General features: G+C 35.8%; 1 protein-coding gene across 2 annotated transcripts in view; it reads right to left on the reverse strand.

Annotated features, from left to right (window-relative positions):
- The window catches only part of Edil3 (EGF like repeats and discoidin domains 3), a 453,408-nt gene that overhangs the window by 228,677 nt on the left and 199,450 nt on the right, over positions 1 to 25,281 (reverse strand). For both annotated transcript variants that reach the window (XM_038323644.1, XM_038323643.1), the window contains one exon: positions 22,145 to 22,273. In XM_038323644.1, the coding sequence (XP_038179572.1) occupies positions 22,145 to 22,273 (129 nt within the window). The remainder of the gene's footprint in view (positions 1 to 22,144; positions 22,274 to 25,281) is intronic.

Genomic DNA, 25,281 nt, shown 5'->3' on the forward strand with positions numbered 1-25,281 from the left:
AAGACTGAGTAGCTTAATCGAACTACTAATAGGAGGATCTATATTCATAGAAGTGAAGAAATTCTAGTATTTTTATGTAGCTTGTGTGCTGCTATGAGGTTATCTCTGTCACCCAGGAGATGCTTTCCAGGGGCCTTAACTGAAGATGAAAGCCCCTGAAACAGATACTTTTCTTTTTCTCTCAGATTTTTACTTTCAGACTGAATCCCCTTCTGATACGTTGAGTTTCAGAAATCTGAAACACATTATAGTGTACCTGGGGTTACTAATGCCTTCCCTAATAGTTCTTATTACCAGTAGATTTCTGAGGAAAAATCATTATGTATATTTATGAGTAAGCTATCTGTTTCTCTATGACCCATTCAAGATATCATAATTTCCATGTGAGAATCATGAAGTACTTTTCTCAAGGTATATTATCCTACAAAGTACATGCGTGTATTCAGGGCTTATTATTTCTTTTAAATTATATTGAGATGGAAATCTTATATCCAGTAATTACTTACCATGAAATTTCACATTGGAGGTGTGAGCCTCAGGGTTCGCTATTTGTATCATAGCCATTGAATCTGATTAAAATAATTAACTATTTCCATAGCAAGTGACACATGGACCTCCTACTGTCAGACAGGAAGAGTTCAAACTAGAAACTGTATTTCTGTAATAGTCCTGTAAGAATGACAAAATGGCTTAGTTTCCTTTAATAAAATCCAATGACTTGTGACTTACACTAAGTATCAGTAAATAGTAGTATATGTGGAGCCCCACACACTTAATGTGCTTGTTAAACCAGTTCTGAGTTTAATGATTTGAGTTTATGCAGCATCTTCCACATACTCATTTAAGTTCCTCGTGCTGAGCTGCAGAGGATGAGAGAGGGATTATGGAGTCTCAGTTAAATGAACTACGGAATTATATTTAGAAGTAATGTTAATATGTTTCCAAGCTAGAAACTTTTCACAGGTGAATAAAATGCATAAAATAATTTGGTAGACATGCAGGAGTAAAGAGGATCTGAGAGCTTTTGATTATGTTGCTTTACTGAAATGCAAAATGCTTATGAAGTTTACAGAACATCATGCCAGGTTCATCATTAAACTATATTAAGTCCCTGTTATGTAAGGATAGAGTTTGTAGTTTTGTATATTACTTTGTGATGTTTGAGACATTATTTAGCTCATGACTTTTTACTTTATTCTCTTCAAAATCAGTAACTATCATTAGGTAAGTGAGAAATGATCTTCCTCAACACTTTCTTTTTTACTGTTTATTGTTATTATTGTTTAGGTTCCTGTGTGCATTTCTGTATGTGCATGTGTGTGTGTGTGTCTGTGTATGTGCATGTGTGTGTGTGTGTGTGTGTGTGTTTGCCATGTGAGTACAGATTCCTGCAGAGCCCAGAAGAGAGATCCAGAGACCATGGGCCACGTGTTACAGACAAGTGGGAACCATCCCACATAAAGGTCCTAGGAACAAGATTCAGGTCTTCTTATAAAGTATGAAGAGCATTGAGCCAACTCTCCAGCTCCACTCTTGAGTTTTGTTGTATACTATTTCATCCTTACAGTGATTACTTTGTAACCTTAAATACAGGACTATATTTAACCCTGCTGTTTGTTTATCATCTTTAGACATTAAGCCTGCTGCATTATGCTTCAAATCTCTTTTCTATCTCTAAAGCCCTACTAATAGTTTTGATTTTTATATATTCTGCTCTATAGTTTTGTTTTAGTCACTGCACAGTCAGTTAATACAAGTTTAAAACAATTCCAAGAATCATGGTCTACAGCAGCACATGTGTACTTATTATTAGAATCATAAAATATTTTATTAATTCTATGAGAATCCCACATGTTTTGATCATATTTATACCAAGCCCAAACCTCTGTCAGATCTACTAACCCTGCTCTACCAACCCAATACTGAGTCATTTGTTTTTATAATCATGTCATGTCCTATTTCTGCTGCTCATATACTTTTGGATGTGGGGTTATCCACTGGAGTAGGATGGACCTACCATAGCTCACATCCTTAAAGAAAACTGAATCCTTTCCTTCCAGTATCTCTCATATATCAATAGCTCTTCAGCTAGAGGGGAGACTTTATGCTTGCCTACTCTCTCCAATCTTGAGCTTTGCAGATACTGCACATGCTGTCACAATCACTGTGAGTTCATATATGCAGCTGTCCTGTAATGTCCTTGTCATCCTCCATTCCCTCTGCCTCTCGTTATGTTTCTGCATCCTCTTCCACAATGATCCCTGAGTGAAGATGGCCATCTCATTTAATATTCATTCTCTTATTCTCTGCACCTTCACTACTTACGTGGCCCTGTGTACACTATAAAAAATGTTTCTCTAATGAACATGGAGAGATATCCTAATCTATGGGTACAATAACAAATCATTGGAGATTAATTTAATACCATGTCAATTTATCATAATGATAGCAGTAGTTATTCCCCTAAGGCATATGATCTGTCTGGTAATAGTGTCTTGGCCCTGATAACAATGCTGATTGGGGGTTCCATCTTGAAAAGGAGACATATCTAATCAGAAAGTTAATGACTATTCCCTGACATTCATTTCATTATTGGACTTGTGGTCATATACTTTCAGATCAATCATTACTTTAACTCACAAGGGTTCAGAAACCAGGAAGACACAGAGTTACTTTTCTCCTCTGGGTAGTACCTTCTGACAACATAAAAACTAGCCAACAGGTACTAAGCTTTCAGATCAGTAGCATCTTGTTTTCAATGTCTCTACTCTCTTCTTGCTAAAGAGATTTCGTAGGATACTCTCGCTACTCTGTCTTGAGCAGCTTACCTCAACTATCTGGTGAAACTTGACTACCTCCTTACATAAATTCAACACTTAACAATTACTATTTTCTGGCTTGTTTCTTTGGTACATGTACGGGTTTGTTTTCATGAACACACTTCTCTGTGCTTGGTTGAAGGTATGATTAGCACCTCTGAGTAGGGAGCACAGACACAGAACTTGCTCCAAGGCTTCTGCCCTCTTGTCAAATTGCATCCAGTACTTTATGAGGATGCCATAGAAAAATCACAGACCCTTTCTACTAGGTGAAGAACATTCTTGACTCTATTCCATACTTTCGTGGCTAGGGATGCAGATCCTGTCTTCTTCTCCAATCAACATGATAATCTTCTATACTTCTTCATCCAGGGAGACAGAAATCAATCTTATTGTTTGGGGTTGTTCATTTCTTTCTTTCTTTAAAGAATTATTTTTATGCTTATATGTCTGTATCTTTAGGCATAGAGATGTGAAAGTATGTGCATATTTGTGTGCGGGCATCCACAAAGGCTGATGAGCGCATAATATCCTATTAAGCTGGAGTTGTAGTTTTTATATCCTTTATTGTGCTTTTTCCCCACTGTTACATCAATTTTTATAGATAGGAAAACTTATTTCAATCTATCATCTATCTATATTTCCAGCCACCAGTTATCTTCCAACTATCTATCATCATTTATCTATTTAAAGACTTAAAATAGGCAATGCACTTTCTCATCTTTTCAAAGTAACTAAAATATTTGCTATTTCCTCCAGGGTTGTTAAGAAAAGACTTCTATTCTTAAAGTTAACTCAACTTTTGACTGTTATTCCTCTTGGGATGATGGTAGCCCAGAACACAAAGAAATTTCTTCTACTACTCCTTAGTTGAAAGAAGAGATCATTTCCTGCTAAAGCATTGACCTTGTCCTGGAGATTATATAGAGAAGGGATTATGAAACTGTGCTTTTCTAAAAATGTAACATGTAGTACATAAAACACTTTTTCAATATGTGTTTGTCTGAAACAACAAACCAGAGGAATATTATCACACACTATAGAGAAAGACTAAGGGGCTGAAATGGTAGAAGATCATCCAAGGGGTGGAAGAAGGGATGGAAGAGAAAAGGAGGGAGTTTACCAAAACCCAAATAAGTTTGAAAATATTATCATAAACCTAATGTTAATTATAACTTATCAAAAAACAGTCACTGAATAAACATGTTGGGTTTCTTTATTCATTATCTTATTTTTGTTTGCTGTTGTTGTTTTCAAAAACTGAATGCCAATAATGGGACTTACTCATGCCCAACAGATGGAAACCCGCACCTGGTACTGTAAACGCCACTGATTACCCAAGGCTTGGGAGTGCTTAGACCTGAGAAGAGAACCCATTAGTACCATTTTCTTAGATTAATATAATTTATATCTGTGTTCTAAATACTTAACTTCATAAGTGTTTTCTGATTCTTCATCTAGAACCTTTGTAAAGCAGACAGAGACCATTATAGAAGCCACATTGGTAAAAATGCAGTTAACCACGGGGTACCTAAACCTCAACTATAAAAGAAATTTTTACTGAAAACTCAAAAATAATGGAGAAGGGAAGAAACAGGACAATTGTTCCCTAGTTAGAAGAGGAGAAAATGCATTCATGAAATCTCAATAATATGGGTGTCTGAACAGGACTATCATAGAGATAATAACAGCTGACATGCTAATTTGGACAGGGAACTTTCACATGGTTACACCCTGTCTTAGTCAGTGCTTTATTTTTGTGAAGAAATGCTATGATCAACACAATTTTTATCAGAAAAAGCTTACAACTTGTTTGCAATTTCAGAGATTTTGTACATGATCGTCATGGTGGAGAGAACGTTGCAGCAAGCATGCAGGCACTGGAGCAACAGCTAAGAGCTATATATAAATCAGAGAGAGAGAGAGAGAGAGAGAGAGAGAGAGAGAGAGAGAGAGAGAGGAGAGACTATACCTCGAGTGATCTTTTTACATACAAAATGCTCTCTCAGTGATACACTTTCTCTAGCAAGGCCACATCTCATCCTTCTAATCCTTTCAATTCAAACAGTTCAACTCTTTAGAAATTAAACATTCAAATACATGAGACTATGGAGGACATTCTTATTCAAACCAGTACACACCCCAGATGAAGATCTGCAGTCAATGAATACTGAGAAAAGGAGAATCAGTTGTTTCCTAAAGAGATAAACTCCTGTACAAGGAGGTCTAAATTCAAATGTCCACTCCTAAATATATTGTACATATCATCAATGCTAAATGGATTCATCAGGTTTTATACACATGTGTATATATATATATATATATATATACACATGTGTATATAGTGTGTGTTTATGAGTATGTGTATATATGTATACACATACATATATAGTTGTGTTACAATGATAATTATGAATATGGGATATAGGCCACAGTAAAAATTTAGGGAAGTCGATGAGGAGCAAGTAGACAGTACTTATATTAAAAAGTTATTAAACATAATATTGATTTCCAGGAATTAATTTGGTCATAATATTTTCTTAGAAAAAAATAAAGTAAGCGGATTCTTAACAAAGCTCAGAGAATATTTGCTTTACCTTTTTGTTTTATTAAACTATTGAAAAAGTATTTTATTAGAATCTGTACATAAACCTTTGTCTTCACTTTAAAAATAAATTAGGGGAATTACCTGGTTGCTTTTAAAACAGTCATATGTTCTTTTCACATGTGAAATAGTAATCAATTGAATAATATTCAGACCATTATTGCCTGTCATTTAATTTACTAAATGAGACAGAGTCTCACTGTGTAGTATAGTCCAGCCCTGAACTCTTGATTTTCCTGCTTCAGCCCCTTGATGCTGAGATGTGTATAGGAGAAAACATGGCTAGCTTTCCCCAAAGTACTCTACAGAAAGAGGATGAGCTACAAGATCGGGGTGATTTGAAGAGGTCTGGAACTTTCAACGGTTTTAAGAAAACATACATGAATAAGTATATGTTTATATCAACTTTTTCTGGCAATATTATTTAATTTTGCTCTACAAGATACTATTCTTTAAATATAAACTCTTTCTATTTTCCATCACATTATCCGTTGTGCCCTTTCAATTTTGCTCCCTCATTATAACTAACACTGTATTCCCAACTACAGATGTGTTACCCACGAGCCTAATCTCTATATGAAGCCCATGTAGACGTGGGTACGGATATGATGATGGTTATTTTTATTCTTAAATTCTGTTGGAACATTTGCTCTTCAGTTGCAATCAGTTCTTCTAGAGTTGTATTATACATTTAAAGATAAGAGCATATAGAATTCAAAATGCATAATTTACAAAATGCATTCGTATTTAGAGGGGATAACTAAAATAAAACAATGTCTCACTTAGAATATTGCATAGTTTGACGCCAATAAACAGGGAGGTTCTGAAATTTTCTAGACAATAATAGCTAGGATATACCACTGAACAAAATGTTGCTCTAACAAAGCAGCATGATGCATTTAATTAAAACATTAAAATAGCACACAGACAAGACTGAGACACAACAAGCTTCATTGCATCTGAGGAAACAGAAAAAAAGGGAGCACATTCATAAAACCAGAATAAAACTGACAGTAAAAGTAATTGAAATATGACTGGCTTATGAATCTATCAATTTCTTTGTGCAGGGTAATGTAACATCTTGGCATTCTCATTTCTCCACTCGTATCTGACAGTTCACAAAAGTAGGTAACCTTCAAGGTCTTAGCAATTTACTTTTTCACCCAGAAGGAGAATGCTGTTCTGAAATTTTCATGATTAGTATTGACACTGAAAGAAATTAAAGTCAATACTGAGAATATAACTTATTCAATTTCCACCAGCAAAACAAAACAAGAAAACTTCACTTACATTCATACGTATCTAAACATGTCAGCTGTTTCTCAAGACGTGTCCTGAATTAGGCTACAAATAGAAGTCCCTGGAGATGAAAGGGAACTCAGAAAATCAACAAGATACAGTGTTTACCAAAGCAAAAGTTTAGGAATCTACTAACAAACATGAGGCAGCATTGTTTAATGCTACCTATTGGTAAAGCAGCTTGTGTCTGCTTACTACTTATTCATCAGTAAGGTAGATAATTTAAAATAAGACATAAATAAATATATCCTAAAGTTTTTATACTAAGATCCTCAAGAAATTTTTTTTCACATAAAAGCATGTACTAGAGAATAAATTCTGTAATTTACCTTATTTTTTCAGCCTCCAGCTTATGGAATCCAATGCTGTAACTTTTTATTTTTGCATGCCTCTTTGATTCTCAATGTATGGAGTATTGATGTAGTCCTTAAAACATTTTATTCCCCTTCCACAACCTCTTTATTTCAAAACTCATAAAATCATATACTACATGCCTATCACAGATGTATATACAGAAAAATGAAAACAAACAACATACACTTTTGTGATATTTTAAAGATATCTCTATTGCTTCTTGTGAACTGACAGGTGTAAATATTTAGCTACAGGGTTCCCAGGAAATCTACTTTCCACATCTCTATCATAGAGTTTAATGAATAGAAATTTATAATTACACAAAGTGGTATTTAAAGTAAATAACCTGAATTTGTAATTTAGCTCACCTTAAATTCCTATATAGAAGCTAGAACACAGGAGTTTTTATAGATATTTTTGGAAAGTGTGTGTGTGCACATACATTGGTTTTATTTTGTTTTGACTCTTGTAGTCTGAGTCAATATATAAATTAAGAATACATATCAGTCTAGTGGTTGATAGAACTATATTGGTCACATTTCAATGTTTATAGAAAGAAAATTATATTATTTATTTTTATATTTACTTTATCTTTTAGAGGAACTAATAAAATTATTTTTTCTGGGCTTCAGGATGCCTCCTTTGGAAACCTAGGCTTGGTAACACCAGCTTGTACTCAGGTCTGGGTAATGTGGGCGACTGTGAGAGCAGTGGTCTCTTTCAAAACATAAAATCTCTGTTGCTTTCTTCATCTAAAGAGCTACGCAGTTATAAAATTTTAAAAAAAAGGTCAAAAGTTTCTCTTAGATAAACACTTGGTATTTGTTGGTTTCTGAGTCTCTATTATCTTTTCAAACAACTTCACTGAGATTTTTAGTCATTTTTAGGCAATAGAATGCCTTGAGCATATTTTCATTTAATAAGCAATTCCCCAATTGTATCTTAAATAGCAAAATAATTCCATGTACTGTGTATAAATTCAAAAGGATATTAAATTTGGGACTTCTCTTTCCTTGCTTACACCTGCTGCATTTTGGGATCATTGTAGTCTATGGGAATCTGGGACTCTGAGCATTGGAAAAGCTGCTTTGGCATGGCAGCTCCCTCATAATGATGGATAGCTAAAATTTATAAGTATGTGAATAAATTATTTCAAATGTGTGTCTGTTTGCTTTATTAAAATGTAGGAGGCTGTGCTAAAATGTAGAACTTTCGTGTCTCTGAGTTCTATAAAATAAATGGAAACAAGACAATGTGTGCCAAAATAGTTCTTGAAGGAAGCCCATTTCCAAACTCCATGATTTGCTTCACCCTCACGCTGACACCTGTGTTTATCTACCTGCTGCTGAGCTGGGGAATGGATATATTAATTGATATGGTCCATCCATGGGAAAACAGACATAGAGAAGGAACTCTTACAGGCCTGTATACTCAGTGTCATTTGGGAAAAAATTCTGCCACTGGGAGACAGAACATGTTTCTAGGTGTGTGTGCTCCTGGGACCTGTTAGGCCTGTACTGTGGAGCGCATGTTAGAGGAAGGTTCCTGGTTTGAAGCTTAAGGCAGAGCTTACTGCTGGCATCATGTATAAAAGGAGCTGGGAAGGAAAGAGGGATGCATTATTTTTCTTTTTGTAGAATATCTTCATCCAAACACTGTGTTCTTCTCTCTCTGGTATTATAGATGAGAGTCTTACTTCATGCTTATGTTGATGTGGCTGCAACAGAAACTCAATTATAGGTTCTTTGTCTTCATGAGGCAATTTCATGCTGTTTCACTACTGAGAATTCCACACGCATAGTTCCCCTTCAGTGATTGGCCACTATACCATTTGCGTGTGTGTGTGTGTCCTTGTGGACCATGAGGCAGAAGAATGAAGGAGATTCCCTGGAAGCTGCTTTAAGACTCATGCCTCCAAAAGCATAGAGCTGCTTGGTTTGGGGGAGATGAGTCGGTTCCACAGGGAATCCACTCACATTCCTTCACTTTCATATTTTGGAATCTCTGTCCTATCCCCTAAGCATCCCTGCCTTTGCCCTGTCATGGTCCAGAATGGTGTCAGCCAGAGGTTCTATTTGTTTGCAGGGCTCATAGATTTCAAAGCATCAGTTCAAATCTACTATATTCTAAGAAATCTTAATGAATGTAAAACAGAATCTCTCATCTTACTTCTTTATACCCCTGTTTCATAGTGTTCTAGTCCCTTAATTAGTAATTATATGCTTTATATAAATCATAACTTTTAAAGAAAGTGTTTGAAAGAAAGAATGTGGATGGCTTCAAAAATCCACCAAAGTTCTCTAATTTGAATTGACAAAGCACAGGAAGTTAAAAGTTGGACAAAGAGTTTGAACCCCAAAAAGTGACTGTACGTTCAAGTCACAGAACCAAATCGACTGAAGTACTTAAAACCCATAAAATCACTGGGAGGTTAACTTTAAATTTACTCCAAACAATTTGAAACTGTCAAGTCATAAACTGTATCAGAAAGATAGCTAGCTATAAATATTTTCTTCAATTCAGTAGCTCTTAAGAGGAAAGAAAAACATTGCATTCTTAGATGAAAGGTGTCATTTGTATTATTGCATGACTATACTCCAAGTTGAAAAAAATTATACAGCCTTGAACTTCATGCATCACTTAAAAATAGCTTAGTAACAGTTCAGTTCCTTCAAGAAACCTAGATGTATTCATTTTTGTTTAGTTTTTATATAAGAGACTCTAAATATAACTATGTATTATATATCTAAGGTGAACTTATAAATAAGAAGGTCATTGAGAGTCTAGGATCCAATGCCACAGGAATTAAGAAATTACTCAGTAAAACTGAGAATCAAAATTATCCATCCTGAGTCAATGAATTAATAAAATTTTTGGTAAAATCAACAATTTTATATTAACACAGATTATTTTGTCATTTATAGGAATAAAATGTCATGTCAATATTTAGTACATATATAAGTATATATATATATATATATATATATATATATATAAAATAGACATATATGTTTAAATGGTGATATAGAAAATAACTATCCATATTGAAAAATATCATGCATATTATTATCAAGTAACAACATATCTATTTATAAATGAATCCCATTTCTTAATCTATCAAAATAAGACAAATTATTTTTATAACTTTAAATATAAACATGGAATTGTTTGCTTGCCACTGAGCAGAATGGATCTTCTGAAGTTGGTATGTGGGACTCTGGTTACCTCTGGTTATATCATGCTGTGATTTCCTCATTACACATGGAGGCCAAATGGGAAAGCTGAAAATACTGATTTATTTTTAATGTACATAATTTTCATACATATATCAGTTGAAATGGATTATAGTAAATTCCCTAAATATTAAGACAACTATGAATAAGAACAGAAATATAAATCTGTACTGTAGGCTTTGAGCCATAGATACTTAAGAAGGATGCTCAATAGATTTCAGTGTTGTTAGTCTGTATTAGATAAAATAGCTTTTGTGGTTCTAGTCACCATTTTCCTCCGAAATGGAAATATAAGTTATTATGAAATACGAAAATACAAAATACTTAAAATAGACATTTTAACAATGATTCATTAAGCAAATACTGCAAAGCTACCATAAGGCAGGCATCTTTCTAGACATAGAAGATAAATGCCTAGGTGAAGAAACAATGGCATCAGGGATACTGTAAACAATCAAGGATATAGCAATGATTTCTTTTGCTATTCACTGTATTTTCTTCATTTTTCTCTTTCAGTTGTCCAAATTAAACAAGTGGCTTCCAACACTTTCTGTTATTCATGTGTTTATTAATATGCCCAATATATTTGAGTGGCTATTATGCTTAAAACATAATTTTAAAATACAGTTAAATATCAAGATATCAAGTACATCTAAGACAATCATATACCTTTCATATACATAAGACCGGGAAAATACAGAACAAATAAAGAAATAGGCAGAAATAATAGAAATATATAGAAGGTGAGATATACGAGTATTTTCTTTTGTGAGACACAGAGACATAAGACCTGATATTGGAGATTAGTAATAGTGAAAGGCCTTTCTGGGCATAGAAACTGCTTCAGCAAAGGCTGGACATGGGGAAAAATCACCAAATGTGGAAGAAGAAAGGAAAGTGGAAAGCTCTGGGGAGCATTTCCGCATGAAAGAATAGAAATGACACCAAGGAATGCAATCAGTGCCAAAGTCTGGCAAAGCATAAGGCTCATTTCATAGAGCTGGTAAAATTAACTACATCACATATGGAGTGAAATGCATGAGGAGTGCATGTGCATAGCTGACCTCTTGCTGTTAGGGAACTGATGATTTATAATGAACACATCCAAATACATGCAGTGACTTCCACTGAACTGTTCCCACCATAGATTTCCTCTACCAGATACTATAAAGCACTGCCTAGAGGAAGCATTAGGAAAAAGAGCATAGTCCTTGAAGGACACGTACCAGAGCCATCAGTTCCAGGGCAAACCACTCATGGTACTCTCAATGTGAACTTGAGTTCTCAGGGCATTTTCTCTCATAAGGATAACTCTGGTCCTGAACATATAGCCAACACTACTAAGTCCTGCCTTGCATTACCACACTCAAAGTGTATAGACCTTTGGCTGTATAACTGAAGCTTATGAAATTCTTCAGTTTGCATTGTCCAAATGCAGTTATAAGGCATAGGTGAATTGGGAAAGGTGGCTGAGGAAGTGTTCTGTTTACTCAAAGGACAGTGACTGGGGAAAACAGTTTGCTAACTACAAAGGAGAAATAATGGTGCAGACTAGTAGCAAATGGGTCAAATCACTCTTTAGGCAATCTTGATCGAGACCACTTTTCATTGCTTTTTAATATTTCAGACGAAACAAGTCACGACGGACATGGCAATATTAACCCATTCACTATGTCAAGGACAACTGTAGTTATACATGAGTGGGGGCTTTTCCCTACTGTATTTTTATTAGAACATGCTTATTTGAAGATGCAAAGGAACCTTACCATGGCTTTTAGGTACACGCTACTTTGCTTCCTGCATCAATCACCTGTCCACTCCCATAAGGGTGGTTATTAAATTCTCCATTTTGACTTTTTCTGCTCATCAAAGACTATGTCTTATAGGTCACTGAATTAAAAAGCTTTAAATTCTTAAAAGAATTTTCTATCAATTATTTATTAGTCATTATTTAAAAACTTATGTATGACACAGAACCATCAAAAAGATCATGAATATTGGTATTCTCAAAAAGAAGAGAGAAAATAAGCAATGTTCCAAATTCATTATGCCATAAGCCTCATTATCAGGTGAAGTGGTCTTTCATTGCTCATTAATTTCATGGGCTCTAAAAGGCACACACTTCCTGTTTCCTTTTTGTTTACTTCAGAGGCCAACATCACAGAATGCACATGGTTGCTTTATTGTCAACACAAATATATTCCTTTATTCTTTTAATACATATCAAACAGTTACTATAACCCAGGTTCTTTCAGGTAAGTCAGTGGGAATAAAACATTAGCAAATTAACAGTTTATTCTAGAATGGAACTTTATTCTTTAGATAGAAGGATAAACACCATAAATACAGAATACATTATGGTGTGAGTAATAAGTGTGAATGCCTAATAATAATAATAATAATAATAATAATAATAATAATAATAATAATACATGCTGCTTAAAGAGGTGGTACAGGAAGGTACAACAGAATGCCCTTCCATTCACTATACTATCACTTTGAAATGTATCTCTTTTGTCAAAGTCTGATATAAAGATAAGGGACAAGCATTGTAGTAATCTAGGAAAGAGCAAAACATGTAAATGACAGATGCAAAAGTCCCAGACTTAAAGCAAATGTGTTGTGACTGAAGACAAGAGAAGAAGGAACTGAGAGAAAATCATTAGAACATGAGTTGGTAAAAGATGGTCAGGGAGATCAGCAGCTCCAACACGTTGGGTCTCAGCAAGGCAGTTTGGATTCAACTTTGAGCATGCTAGGCTACTTTGGATATTTTTGAATACAGAAATGACCCAATGTAATAATATCACATTTAAGGCAGTCACTTAAGCTGTCTATACTGGTGATAGACAAGGGAGAAGTGCACAGACAGCAAAACATTTAGCATAATGTCACACTGGAAATGGTGGTTTGGTGGAGAAGATAGGAGGGGGAAATGGAATCTGGATAGTTTTTAACAAATCACAGAACATACAGAGACATCAGGCCCAGATGTCTTAATTCTTCTGAAAAGAAAATAAGAGCAGTAACATTTACAGCGTCTCCCCTCTCTCCATGTTTGGTTAGTGTGTGACTCTCTCACTTTCTCTCCCTCACACACCTGTTGCTAAAAGAGATTATAGCATAATTAGTCCTTACTTTCTAAGTTGAGGAGTTTAGTGTTCCACTCCTCCATTCCATAACTAGTTCTTACATATTCAGTATTTATTTCAGTCCTGTTCCTTCTGTCATGCTAAAAGGAAAGAGTATTTTGGAAAACCAGTGACTGAGCAGATGATGAATAAATTACAAATGCATACATTTTATAATGACACGAAAGCACTTACAACTGTTTTAAATTGCCCAGGAATTTTTAGATGAAATCTAGTAAGTAGCAATCAATCCGGTGATTTCTGCTTAACTAAAACTGTGAGCTGACCCTCATCATTGTCTTGAGAGATTCATAGTCACCTCAGATACGTACATCTGATATGTCTGTGACAATGTTCCAAGAATGTTTAACTTAAAAGAGAAAGAACAAAACCAGTGAGGGAAGTATGGAATGTACTGGATTCCTAGACTGAGGAACAATGGAAAAATGAGAAAGAAAGTTGAGCATCAGTCCTCTTCCCTTCAATGCAGCTATTATGCCATCAGCTTCATCAGTTGCTGCCTCCTCAGCTATGTATTCCTGGCCACAGTGGACATCACCAGTCTCTCATAATCTAAGGCAAAATTCTTCTTTCCTGCTTTAAATTTCTAGTAATTATCTAAATGGTCATTCATACAAATGAGAAAAATAACTCACATGGGAAGAAAACCAGGGTTTATCAGAATTATTGATTCAAATCTGTATGACATGTTAAAGCCTGTATTTCATCGTATATGCCTGTGTTCATCATCCAGAAAAAAAAAAAAAAACGTATTTATCTTACTACAAAAGTCAAGCAATTCCTTTACTTTCCACATAAAATAGTATTTTTCAGGTCATTAAGGGAAGATATTTTCATTTAGAACTATTCTAAGTTGTTATTAAAATTATTAAAAGTTTCTGAATTACAAAAGTTAATTCATCATATATATACCTATATCTATATATCTATATCTATATCTATCTATCTAATCTATATCTATCTATATATATATGCTGTAATATGATTACTAAATCAATAAGGAAAATGAGGGCCAAAATCAATCAAGTTAGATACTAAAGCCAACACTGGTAAATATTCACTCAATACAATGTTGATGTCCAGATTTTTCATTACAATGTAAATTATGCCCTTATTTTCCAAAACGATTATTGTATTTTATCTTGCAATTATATTAGTTTTGATTTACATCTTTCTTTGAAATGTTTCCTTGAAAGTCAACTGTACCGTACAATTATAACTCAGCTAACTGGAAAGACAAAATGATAATGTATTGTCAGTTGATTTTTATGGTTGTATCTTAGCTGAAAATTACAGTTTTAATTATTTATTTATACTGCAGACCTTTTACTTTACAGCAGCATGCAAAAAACTTGTGCACAATAAAAAACAAACCAGGCAAGCATAGGATAACACAGATATGAAGACGCATGGATCAGTCCCTGTGAGGAAACGCTAGTTCCTAGCTGGTAGGGAGCAGAGCATGTGGCCTGGGAATGCACTATCAGGCATGATGCAGCCCTACGCTTGATAAAAATCAGCATATGGTGACTGATTTTATCATGTGTCTTTTTTCTAATATATTTTATTGCTCCCGAATTTTGTATATTTATATAATGTTTTCATCAAAGCCCCGTTTCCTGCCTTAAGATTCCTTCCTTATCTCCCACCACTTCTTTTCCCTCCTAACTTTATGTGCTTTCTTATCTTCTATTTTAAATAGAGGGTTATTAGTGGGGGATACAGAAAAACATCTATTGATCCATATATGCCTTTCAGTGGACACATCCCGGACAAAACCTTACTTTTCCACTCCCAACAACCATCACTTGAAAGTAGTTTCTTATCTCTGGGTTGGACTTTATGAATTTAATATATATAGTTTGAATCACTGAGAAGACTGAGGGTAAAGGCATTTATTTCTATGCTTGGCTACTTGAGATTGATCCCAGAACCACATGGAAGACAGGAAGGAGAAATTCACTCAGGTTATCTCTGATCTCTACACATGCACATAGCATGCATGCGGATATGGGATGTCTCTCTGTATGCTGTGAGCATGTTTTATTACTATTGGTTACTAAAGCATCTGATTTGGCCAATAACCAGCCAGAATAGAGCCAGAAGGGAAATCTAAGCAAAGATACAGGGCAAAAGAAGACAGAGTCAGGGAACTGTCAGTAGCTGTTGGAGAAGTAAGATGCCAGACCATTACCAGTAAGCCATGGGCTATGTGACAATAAACAGTTTACTAGAAATGGATTAATTTAAGTTGTGAAAGCTACTTAGTAATAAGCCTGAGCCATTGGCCAAACAGTTTGTAATTAATATTGAGTATCACAGTGATTAATCAGGAAATGGTAGATGGGAGAGAAACCTTATCATCATACATTTACAAGCTATGGTTTTAATACTTATCTAGAAATCAGTACCTAAATATGTGTTTTGTTATTGATGCTTTTTAAATTTTAGATATTATCTTAGTCAAGTCATAGAAAACAGAAAAAATACTGTAATAATGCATATTAGAAATGATAAAAATGTATTATATAGTCCAACAAAAGGTAATTTATTTCCTACTCAAGTTCATTAGTAAAAAATAAATGTTTAGCCGGGCAGTAGTCGCGCACGCCTTTAATCCCAGCACTCGGGAGGCAGAGGCTGGCGGATCTCTGTGAGTTCGAGGCCAGCCTGGTCTACAAGAGCTAGTTCCAGGACAGGCTTTAAAAAAGCTGCAGAGAAACCCTATCTCGAAAAACCAAAAAAAGAAAAAAGAAAAAAATAATAAATGTTTATGATATCCGTGTAATCAATGTTAAATGATTTTCCAAATATCAACATTGTAAACATCTACTCAAGTCTTCATTAACCATGTATGGCTTCATAAACCATGCATGTTGTTTGGAGGGAGTCTGCTAGTTAGTTCCTGGCTGCTTAGCCTCGAAATAATCACAGAAAAACTGTATTAATTAAATCACTGCTTGGCCCATTAGCTCTAACTTTTTATTGACTAACTCGTACATCTTAATTTAACCCATTTCTGTTAATCTGTGTATCGCCATGCGGCTGTGGTTTACCGGCTAAAGTTTCAGCAGGTCTCACTCTGGCCGCAGCCTCATGGCTTCTCTCTGACTCCACCCCTCTTTTTCCCAGCATTAAGCTGTAAGAATTTTAAAGTGAGTGCATAGACGATGCCTAGGACCCTAAAAATACCCAGTGTAGGCAGGTAAGACAAAAGTTATTTACTTCCATGTTTGTACACATCATGTTTCCAGTATCCAACACAGCAAAACTTCAGTAAGCTTCGGTTGAGTTGAGAAATCTGATGAGCAATACTGAAGTTCAGAATGATTAAGTGTCAAATGGCCATACATCTATAGATCAAGAATTATTTCAAAGTCAGGTTTAATCCATAATGTTCCCCATAAATTGTTGCTTCCTCTAGATATGACACTGTAGATAGATAGCTAGGCAGTAAGTTAGCGGCCCTTATGTTTGAGGCAGCTAAAGATTACATGGGTATTTAAAACTAACATACACAGACCGAGCGGTTCATACTTATGTACTGAAGAATATGCATGCATACAGACACATACACATACACAACACACACACACATATGTAGCAGGAATTAGTGGAAAAAGAGGCTATGTGTTTGAATGAAAGTAAGAAGGCATAAATGGGAAGGCAAGGTAATAATGATGTGATTATAGTATTATGGCAAATAGTAAAAGAAGTAAAAAATTTATGAGGCATGAAGTCCATATATTTGCCAAATATTCTGATTCTATAGTGTAGAAATAGGACAATAATTGCATAGAAACAATAAAAAACATGTAATTGTCAAACATGATTAGGCACAATTACCATTAATTATTGAGGTAACAAATATTATTTCCTAAATATAATAAAAATAAATCTTTCAGTTTATAAAAATGAAATGAGTCATGAGTACAGTGAACAGTAGCTGAAAGTGTTAAACTAAACATCTATAACTCAAAATTGAGATCAGCCTGGTTTACAGTAGGCAGCAAAATCTATAAAGAGAAAATGTTATATTCTACTTTTTTTTTCTGGGCAACTTTTTCAGTGAGAAAGGAGGTTACAGAGCTTTCTATCTTGAGCTAACCTAATAACATGGACTGTGTCTTTAATAAGCCAACCATTTAACTCCTGAGCTTGGTTGGCTTCAAGGCCAGCCTTTCTTTTCTGAAGAGGAAGAAACTGAAAGCGGTGGAACTGAGTGTGCAGGTTGGGAGAATGCTTCCTTGGGAAGACGGGCAGAGTCCTGGTAATGAAGAAATAGTCCTTCTCAACAGCATTAGATTTGTTACTAAGCAACAAGCAAAAATATGAGTACTTCGAGCACACTCTAAATGCAGCATCTTGTAGAATACTCTATGCTTAGAAAAACCTTTCAGAAGCCTACTGTCTTGACAACTAAATTAGACACCAATTCATACTGTAATTTGTATGATTTAATTTACACACATAACAAAGTTGGTATGTGCATGTCACATACTTTCTTTGTCATTTTAAAAACAAATATAATTTTTCCAATTGCACATCAAACCTAATACTTAACATTATTATAAAATTCATATAAGGTTATAATTTCATTACATTTTTGATATATTTAAAAATCTCTGTAATGGCTAGAATGCAAAACTAACAGTAACAAATGCTATTAAAGTGTACAACAGTCTGTAACTCATTGCTGGTGAGTATACCATGCAATAAGGAGGTTTAAAATATTTTTGTTTATTTTTTTATTAAAAATTTCCATCTCCTCCCCTCCTCCCACTTCCCTCTTCTCCCCTCCATCCACACACCCACTCCCTCCCTCTCCAGGCCAAAGAGCAGTCAGGGTTCCCTACACTATGGGAAGTCCAAGGTCCTCCCAACTCCCCCCAGGTCCAGGAAGGTGAGCATCCAAACTGACAAGGCTCCCACAGAGCCCATCCTTGCAGTAGAATCAAAGCCAAGCACCATTGTCCTTGGCTTCTCAGTCAGAGAGAAAGAATAGTATGAATTGGGTGAGCAGGAAATAGGGAGGAACCAGTTGGGGATAGGAGGAGCTGGGAGAAACTTAAGGGAACTAGGTACTAGTAATCAAAATATGTTGTATGAAAAGCAATCTATTTTCAACAAAAATACTACATTTTATTTGTATAAATAAAAGTATGCTACACATGAATTAAAATATCACTGGGATATTAGTACACTTCTCAATTTATTGACTTTCAAAATAGTTTGATTTCAAAAACCTTAATAAATGCTTTGTCTAATATCTATTACGATATAACAGAAGGTAGAAATCATTTCTTCTTTCTGATATGGTAAATGTAGATTTTTCAAGTCTGATGAATGATTTGTCAATGAATGTGTGTGTGTGTGTGTGTGTGTGTGTGTGTGTGTGTGTGTTGATCAACTAAGGGATCATGATCAAACACAAATTCTACTCAGTTAATTTATATTTAGTCTACTTTTCTAAATTGCTTATGGGTGGTGCTGAGATCTCATCACACCTTGGGTAGCAATGACTTAGGAAATATCTGGGTCACAAAGCTGTTATGAGAATAGAAAATTGACTCTCTGTCTTTCCTATCGAGGGATTAAACAGCTCTTTCTACTTCTCCTACCTGAAGAATCTCTGAGGGCCTCTAGCACTTCTAAATCTGCTTTTCCAATGTTTAATCGTTTCCAATTCCACCTGAAAGAGGAAGGTTTGATAACCTTTGTGCAGTGAGCAAGCCTCCATTTAGTCATAATACTCCCTTGGCTTATGTGACCCCAAGGTCACCTATTTCTAGCTCAATTCCTTAATTTATATGTTTTCACTTGAGGAAAGGTCAAATGACTGACTCAAGGTCACTTATCCAATAACTGTAAAGGTCATGTCTCAAATCCCAGTTTCTAAATCCAGATTCAATCCTCTTTCATCATTTTTTCCTCACTTCTTATAATGATGCATGCCACAGGAGACAAACTGGGTAATTTAGATATAAAATACCAATACAGAATTGAATTTCATAGCCTTGGGCTTTCCATTGCAATTCTTGAGAGGCAGTTAAAGTTTTTGGAATGTAAGTTACTATAAAGGGGGAAGTCTCATGCTTTAAAGTAAGACTTGGACTTCAGGAATAAATTGTGATTCCAAGTTTCTATATTATAAGATAAGGGAATGTGGGAAAAGACTTGAATGTCCCACTGTGGTATATGGGATAAAGAACTATATTAGACTGACCCATCTCTAATGTTCCACAATAAATAGCTCAGCTAACCATACGTGGGAGTTAGAAGCAGATGGTTAGTTTATGTCAGCTTGACACAGGCAAGGGTCATCTGAAAGGAGGACACCACAAATGAGAAAATATCTACATAAGATTTAGCCATAGGATTTTTTAAAAATAGTGATTGATGAGGGGAGGCCACTGTATTGAGGGTGAATCCACCCCTCTGCTTGTGATCCTAAATTCTATAATAAAACAGGTTGAGCAAGCTATGATGAGCAAATTGGCATGTAGCATGCCCTCCTGGCCTCTGCTTCAACTTCTGTACAGGCTCCTGTCCTGTTTGAGGTTTTGCTTAATTTCCTTGAGGGATCAATGGCAATGTGGACGTGTGAGCCAAATAAACCCTTCTTCCCCAAGTTGCTTTTCAGCTTGGTGTTCCATCATAGCAATAGTAACCCTAACTAGGACAGAGGCCATCTATCTTGAAATTGTGTGGCCTCTGAAGATGCTGTCGTAGTTTCTGAGAGTTCTTATGTACATCTGCCCTGTTGTATATGGAAGACATCCTGCACCTCTGGCTCTTATAATCTTTCAGCCTCCGGTTCACTGAAGCTCTTTGAGCCCTGAGAGAGGGGTTTGAGGAGGACATCCCATTTAAGATTAAGTTTCCCAAATCCTCAGTCTTTGTACCTTGATTGCTAGGGTGGCCATGAACCTTAGATTGCATATGCCATCGGGCCTAGGGGAAAAGCAAATTCTATTGTTCTTTTAAAAAACATAGTGTTAAAATGACTCCTAATGTCAATTCTGATGTAACCAAAGATCAGTCTTGCTCAGCTATCATCAGAGAAGCTTCTTCTTACAGTAAGTGGGAATGGGAACAGACTCACAACTGAACACTGTGCATAAGTGATTGCATTTAAATTTCAAGTGTGAGTGTGTTTCTTGTGCTTTAATTGTTTTATTCTTATCCAACTTGTTTTTGTTGTTTACTCTGTTTTCTATAGAAACGGAGAAAAGAAGTCATAGAGTTGAGTGGGTAGTGAAGTAGGAAGTACCTTGCAGGAGTAGGGAGAGGGGGAAACTACCATCAAAATATATTGTATGAAAAATTATTTTCAATAAAAATATGTATATTATACTATTTTGAAGCCAGGGATTTTTACTTATCCCCCATAGCAGATTTTTGAAAACATCCATGATAAAAATCTGTTTCTTCCTCTGGAGAGATCCTTTGTGTGCACTAAATACAAGAAGTTCATACTCGATTACAGGAGTAGGAAGGCTGTCTACCCCAGGCCTTGCATCTGGTAGCACATCTTTATACTCCGGGAAGAAATGGTTCTCATATTTCCATCATGGGATTCAGTGAAAAGAAAAACCAGAGATGCAGGCAGAGTCGCTATCCTAGTCTTTCTAGGTATGTTTTGAGATGCTCCCATGTGGAGAATGAGCTGTGATTCTACCTTCAAAGACAATCAACCTTGGCACTTCTGAATGTAAGGTATGAAAATGAATAGCCTCTAATTTGCTTGTTAATGATCTGAGACTTAGAGATCACTCAAGGAAGGCCAGGTGCCAGTTGAAAGGAACAAGAGCATTTCAGTTCTTACAAGAAACTTCCAGAAGTTCTACAAATTCCTGATATTGGAAAGGCTGTAGGAAATCGCAGGCCGCTTCCAGTATCTGAGTTAAGACATAATATGTTTGCTCTGGGCAGCTGAAAATCTGATGGGGCTGATATGACAAGATTTGTCTAAACCATTTTGCTAAGTATCACTTTTGTATTCATTGGCAATATTCCATATTCACTCTTCCTACCCCATGCTGTCTCCCTAGCCCTAACCTTGATGTCCTTATCAATACACATGCTCACCTTCTGCATTCAGCATGCATGTGGCCACCTTTGTAAGATCATTTGTCAGCAGTTTGGAGTTTATTGTGGCTTTCCTGCATGTGAGATTGCAGAGTGGAAAAGGTCCTAAGTCTCTCATTGGGCAATTTTATGTTTGTTGAATGACCAGAGATTTTTGCATATAGAAATGTCAATATGTAAGAAGGGGAACACTGAGTTATACATTGTTTAGAGTCGAGAGTATTCTTAGTTTCTTGAGCATTGCTTGTTAACCTAATCACTAGAATAATTGCTGGAATATTGGAGAATGTAGTTTATGGACAAGTACGAAGGAGAGAGACAAATATTACCACATGACTGACATCATATTGTAACTTGTATTGAATAATAATGACAAGGGCTGGCAAGCAAATTGCTAGTCACACAGAGTATGGAGACTGAAACAGCCCTCATCATGGGAGATGACATGTGCTGTAGAGAGGCAGCATGAGCCAAAATGCCTGGGCTTCGGGCTGCTCTACACATCTATGACTTGACTGCAAACAAGAAGGGTAATGACTTGTACACAATAGATCAATAAAAATAAATGCACATTGAATATAAATAACTTACTGTGCTGACAGTGAATCCCATTAAATCCCCGCGGACATTTACAAACATAGCCTATGAATGTGTCTCCTCGATACGCTTCACTTATCTCGCAGGTTCCTCCGTTGTGACATGGGTTGGGGATGCAGGGACCTGAAAGACAGGGGAAAAAATGACTTCATGATGCATGTGCTTAATAAAATATATTTTACCAACATTTCCAGTTGACAATTTTATTCTTGATAGTCTATAGAAAAAGCACCAGGTGTGTGAATTCTGGTAAGAGGCCAGAATTTAAATATAGGTGCCATGTGATTTGGGGAAATCATTTAATTTTTCTGTTGCCTTGGTGTGGTCTTTTGGCAAATATTAATATGATGAAATTTACTTTAATGGTTACACTAAAGAGTTTGTATATTAAAATATGCAGACCAGTACAACCACAGTTTATACATTCAAAAATAGCCTTGATTCAATTATTATTATCAGAATTTCTGAATTGTGGAATACCTTCTTCATGTAGAACAATTAATACTGCAGTTTCTAAAGATCTTTCTGAAGCAAAAATCATCCGACTCTACCAATATAGAGAAAGTTAAGTTCATAGATGATGCTTGCAGTCATTTTTTGAATTTTCATAAATTTGAGATGGAAATTGGCTTCCGAGAAACTGTCCTGTCAACCCTAAATCCAGTAGCTAATGAAGAGTTGCATGTTGAGTAAGTGGCTATGATAATCATGTTGTAGGATTTGAGAATGTTAGTTCAACAAATATTTTAAACTGTTGCATGAAATAGAGTCATTCTGAGAGTTCCCTGGCCAAATGCAGCTATTAGCAGTGTGATTAGCTGGGAGCATCCAGCTACCACTGTGTAAGATCTGCTGCAACAATGTTCACTCTGGGTCACACTCCTGAGGCAATGACAGAACAACGTGTGGTATCAAACTGGGCCGAGTCCCCTGGCACAGGACTCCACAAATGTTTATTCTGACTCAGGAGTGCTTCATTGGTACAGCTGAGGTTTCTCTCGACCACACTGTCAATCTAAGCTTTTTGAAGGAAATGTTTTATTTTTATCATTGTTTTCATCTTTCAGAAGTGACAGGCAGTGTCACAGTCTGAGGGACAATGTTAAACACTCATGCTCTCTGATCTCCTCTGTCCCTCATAAGCATTCAGCACAATGCTCGGCATTGCATTCAGCATCCAGGAGTGTATGCTAACTGAGTGAAGACAGACCTAGAGGAGAGATTTTGGAAAAAACTCTAGGGAAATCATGGAAAAGCTTTCCCTGGAAGATGAAATAAGATCAAAAAGAACAAAAATAAGTTATAAGGATTAGAATACAGGAGCATTGCCTTGTCCTGGTAGGATATAAAGCTGATGCTAAGCAATGGACTATTAATGTGTCTCTGATCAACAATGGATGCATGAGAGCCAAGAAGAGATAGTACACTTCCTTACAGTTACTTATCTTTGGAAATGTAGATTAGACAAGAATGTGAGGCCAGGTAAATAAAATGATGATACATGATTAATAAAACCTCAATGGTGTAGGAGGTCATTCTGTCTTTCTGTTGCTTTCATTGGTTAACAAAGAAACTGCTTTGGGACCTTGATAGGACAGAATTTAGGTAGGTAGGGAAAATTAAACAGAATGATGGAATGAAGATAGCAGAGTCAGAGAGAGCTGCCATGGAGCCACTAGAGCCAGACATGCTGAATCTTTCCCAGTAAGCCACTGCCATGTGGTGATACACAGATCAATAGAAATGGGTTAAACTGAGATGTAAGAGTTAGCCAATAAGAAGATAAAGCTAAAGGGCCAAGCAGTGTTTAATTAATACAATATCTGTGTGGTTATTTTGGGGCTAAGCTAACTGACTGGCCAGACAAACAAGCGGGCCCTCCATGCAACAACTCAGAGACAGATATTGGAGTTCAACCCAAAGGTCAGAAAAGCAAAAGAGCAAGCCACTGGCTCTTACCTCTACTTCAGTCTGAAATGGTGATCCTGCATCCAAGAGTCTTAGAATGAGATTGAGAATGAGAGCTGTCTGCTCCCATTTTATGATCATCTCTATAGCTCAGATCAAAGGTGTGTACCACTAATATTAAAGGCATATACTGCCCTGTTTCTATGGCAAAGTAGTATGGCTACTGGGATTAAAGGTTTACGTCACACTGACTGGTCTGTAAGGCTGACCAGTAGGACTGTTTTACTATCTTTAGGCAAGCTGTATTTATTAAAATACAAATAAAATGCTATTATAAAATAACTGTTATTAGATGGAAGAACTGATGGAAGATGGGAGAGACTAATCATGAGAAATTTGTTTTTTAAACTACAGATGGTAGAACACTTTGTGATGGAAAACTAATTGGAAAAGAAAGTTAAATGCTGCTGTTAGAAAACTGCTGGTATGATAATGACACTAAACACGTGATAATTTGTCAGTGAATCCAGAGTTCTGGAGGCAGATGTAGAGAAGAGTGAGAACTTCCAGCTGAGACATGGAAGGCAGAGCATTGGACACAATAATACTAAAGACTTGGTATAAATAAGATGCTCTACCAAATATGGTTGGTGAAGGGACAGTAGTTCAAAAGACAATATGGCTCTGTGTGGCCTTGCACTTCTCTCCCAATCCCTCTGCCTTGCTAAAACCCATTAGGTTACATTCCCAAAACTAGCCACCAAGGTTTATTTCTGTATTTGGCCACTTACTCCTTTTGAGGCTGATGACCAAGGTCCAGCTATCAAAATATTGAGGTCTAGTCATCAAATTCCCCTTAAACTCACCTAATTAACATGCCTAATTAAAATTAAACACCTTGTCCTCCCATGGGGGTTTCCCCTTTTACCTTTATATCACTGTGCTGATGTTTAAAGCTGAAGGCTAAAGGAAGTTGATAGTATTTAGCAGATCAATATCCCCAGAGATGCATATATATATATCTAAAAATGAGAATCTGTGATTTCAGGAGGAGAGAACCAAATAAAAGTGGCATTAAGACTTTCAATCATTAATTTTCTCTTAAATAAGAAAAAAAGCAAAAATATCTTTTAAGTAACTGTCACCTGATAGTCATATATATGGCATGAGAAAATAGAAAATATAGCCAAGTGGTTATATAATCTTGAACCAACAGGGTACTA

Source organism: Arvicola amphibius, chromosome 3 (genome assembly GCF_903992535.2).
Source record: "Arvicola amphibius chromosome 3, mArvAmp1.2, whole genome shotgun sequence".
Lineage (NCBI taxonomy): Eukaryota > Metazoa > Chordata > Mammalia > Rodentia > Cricetidae > Arvicola > Arvicola amphibius.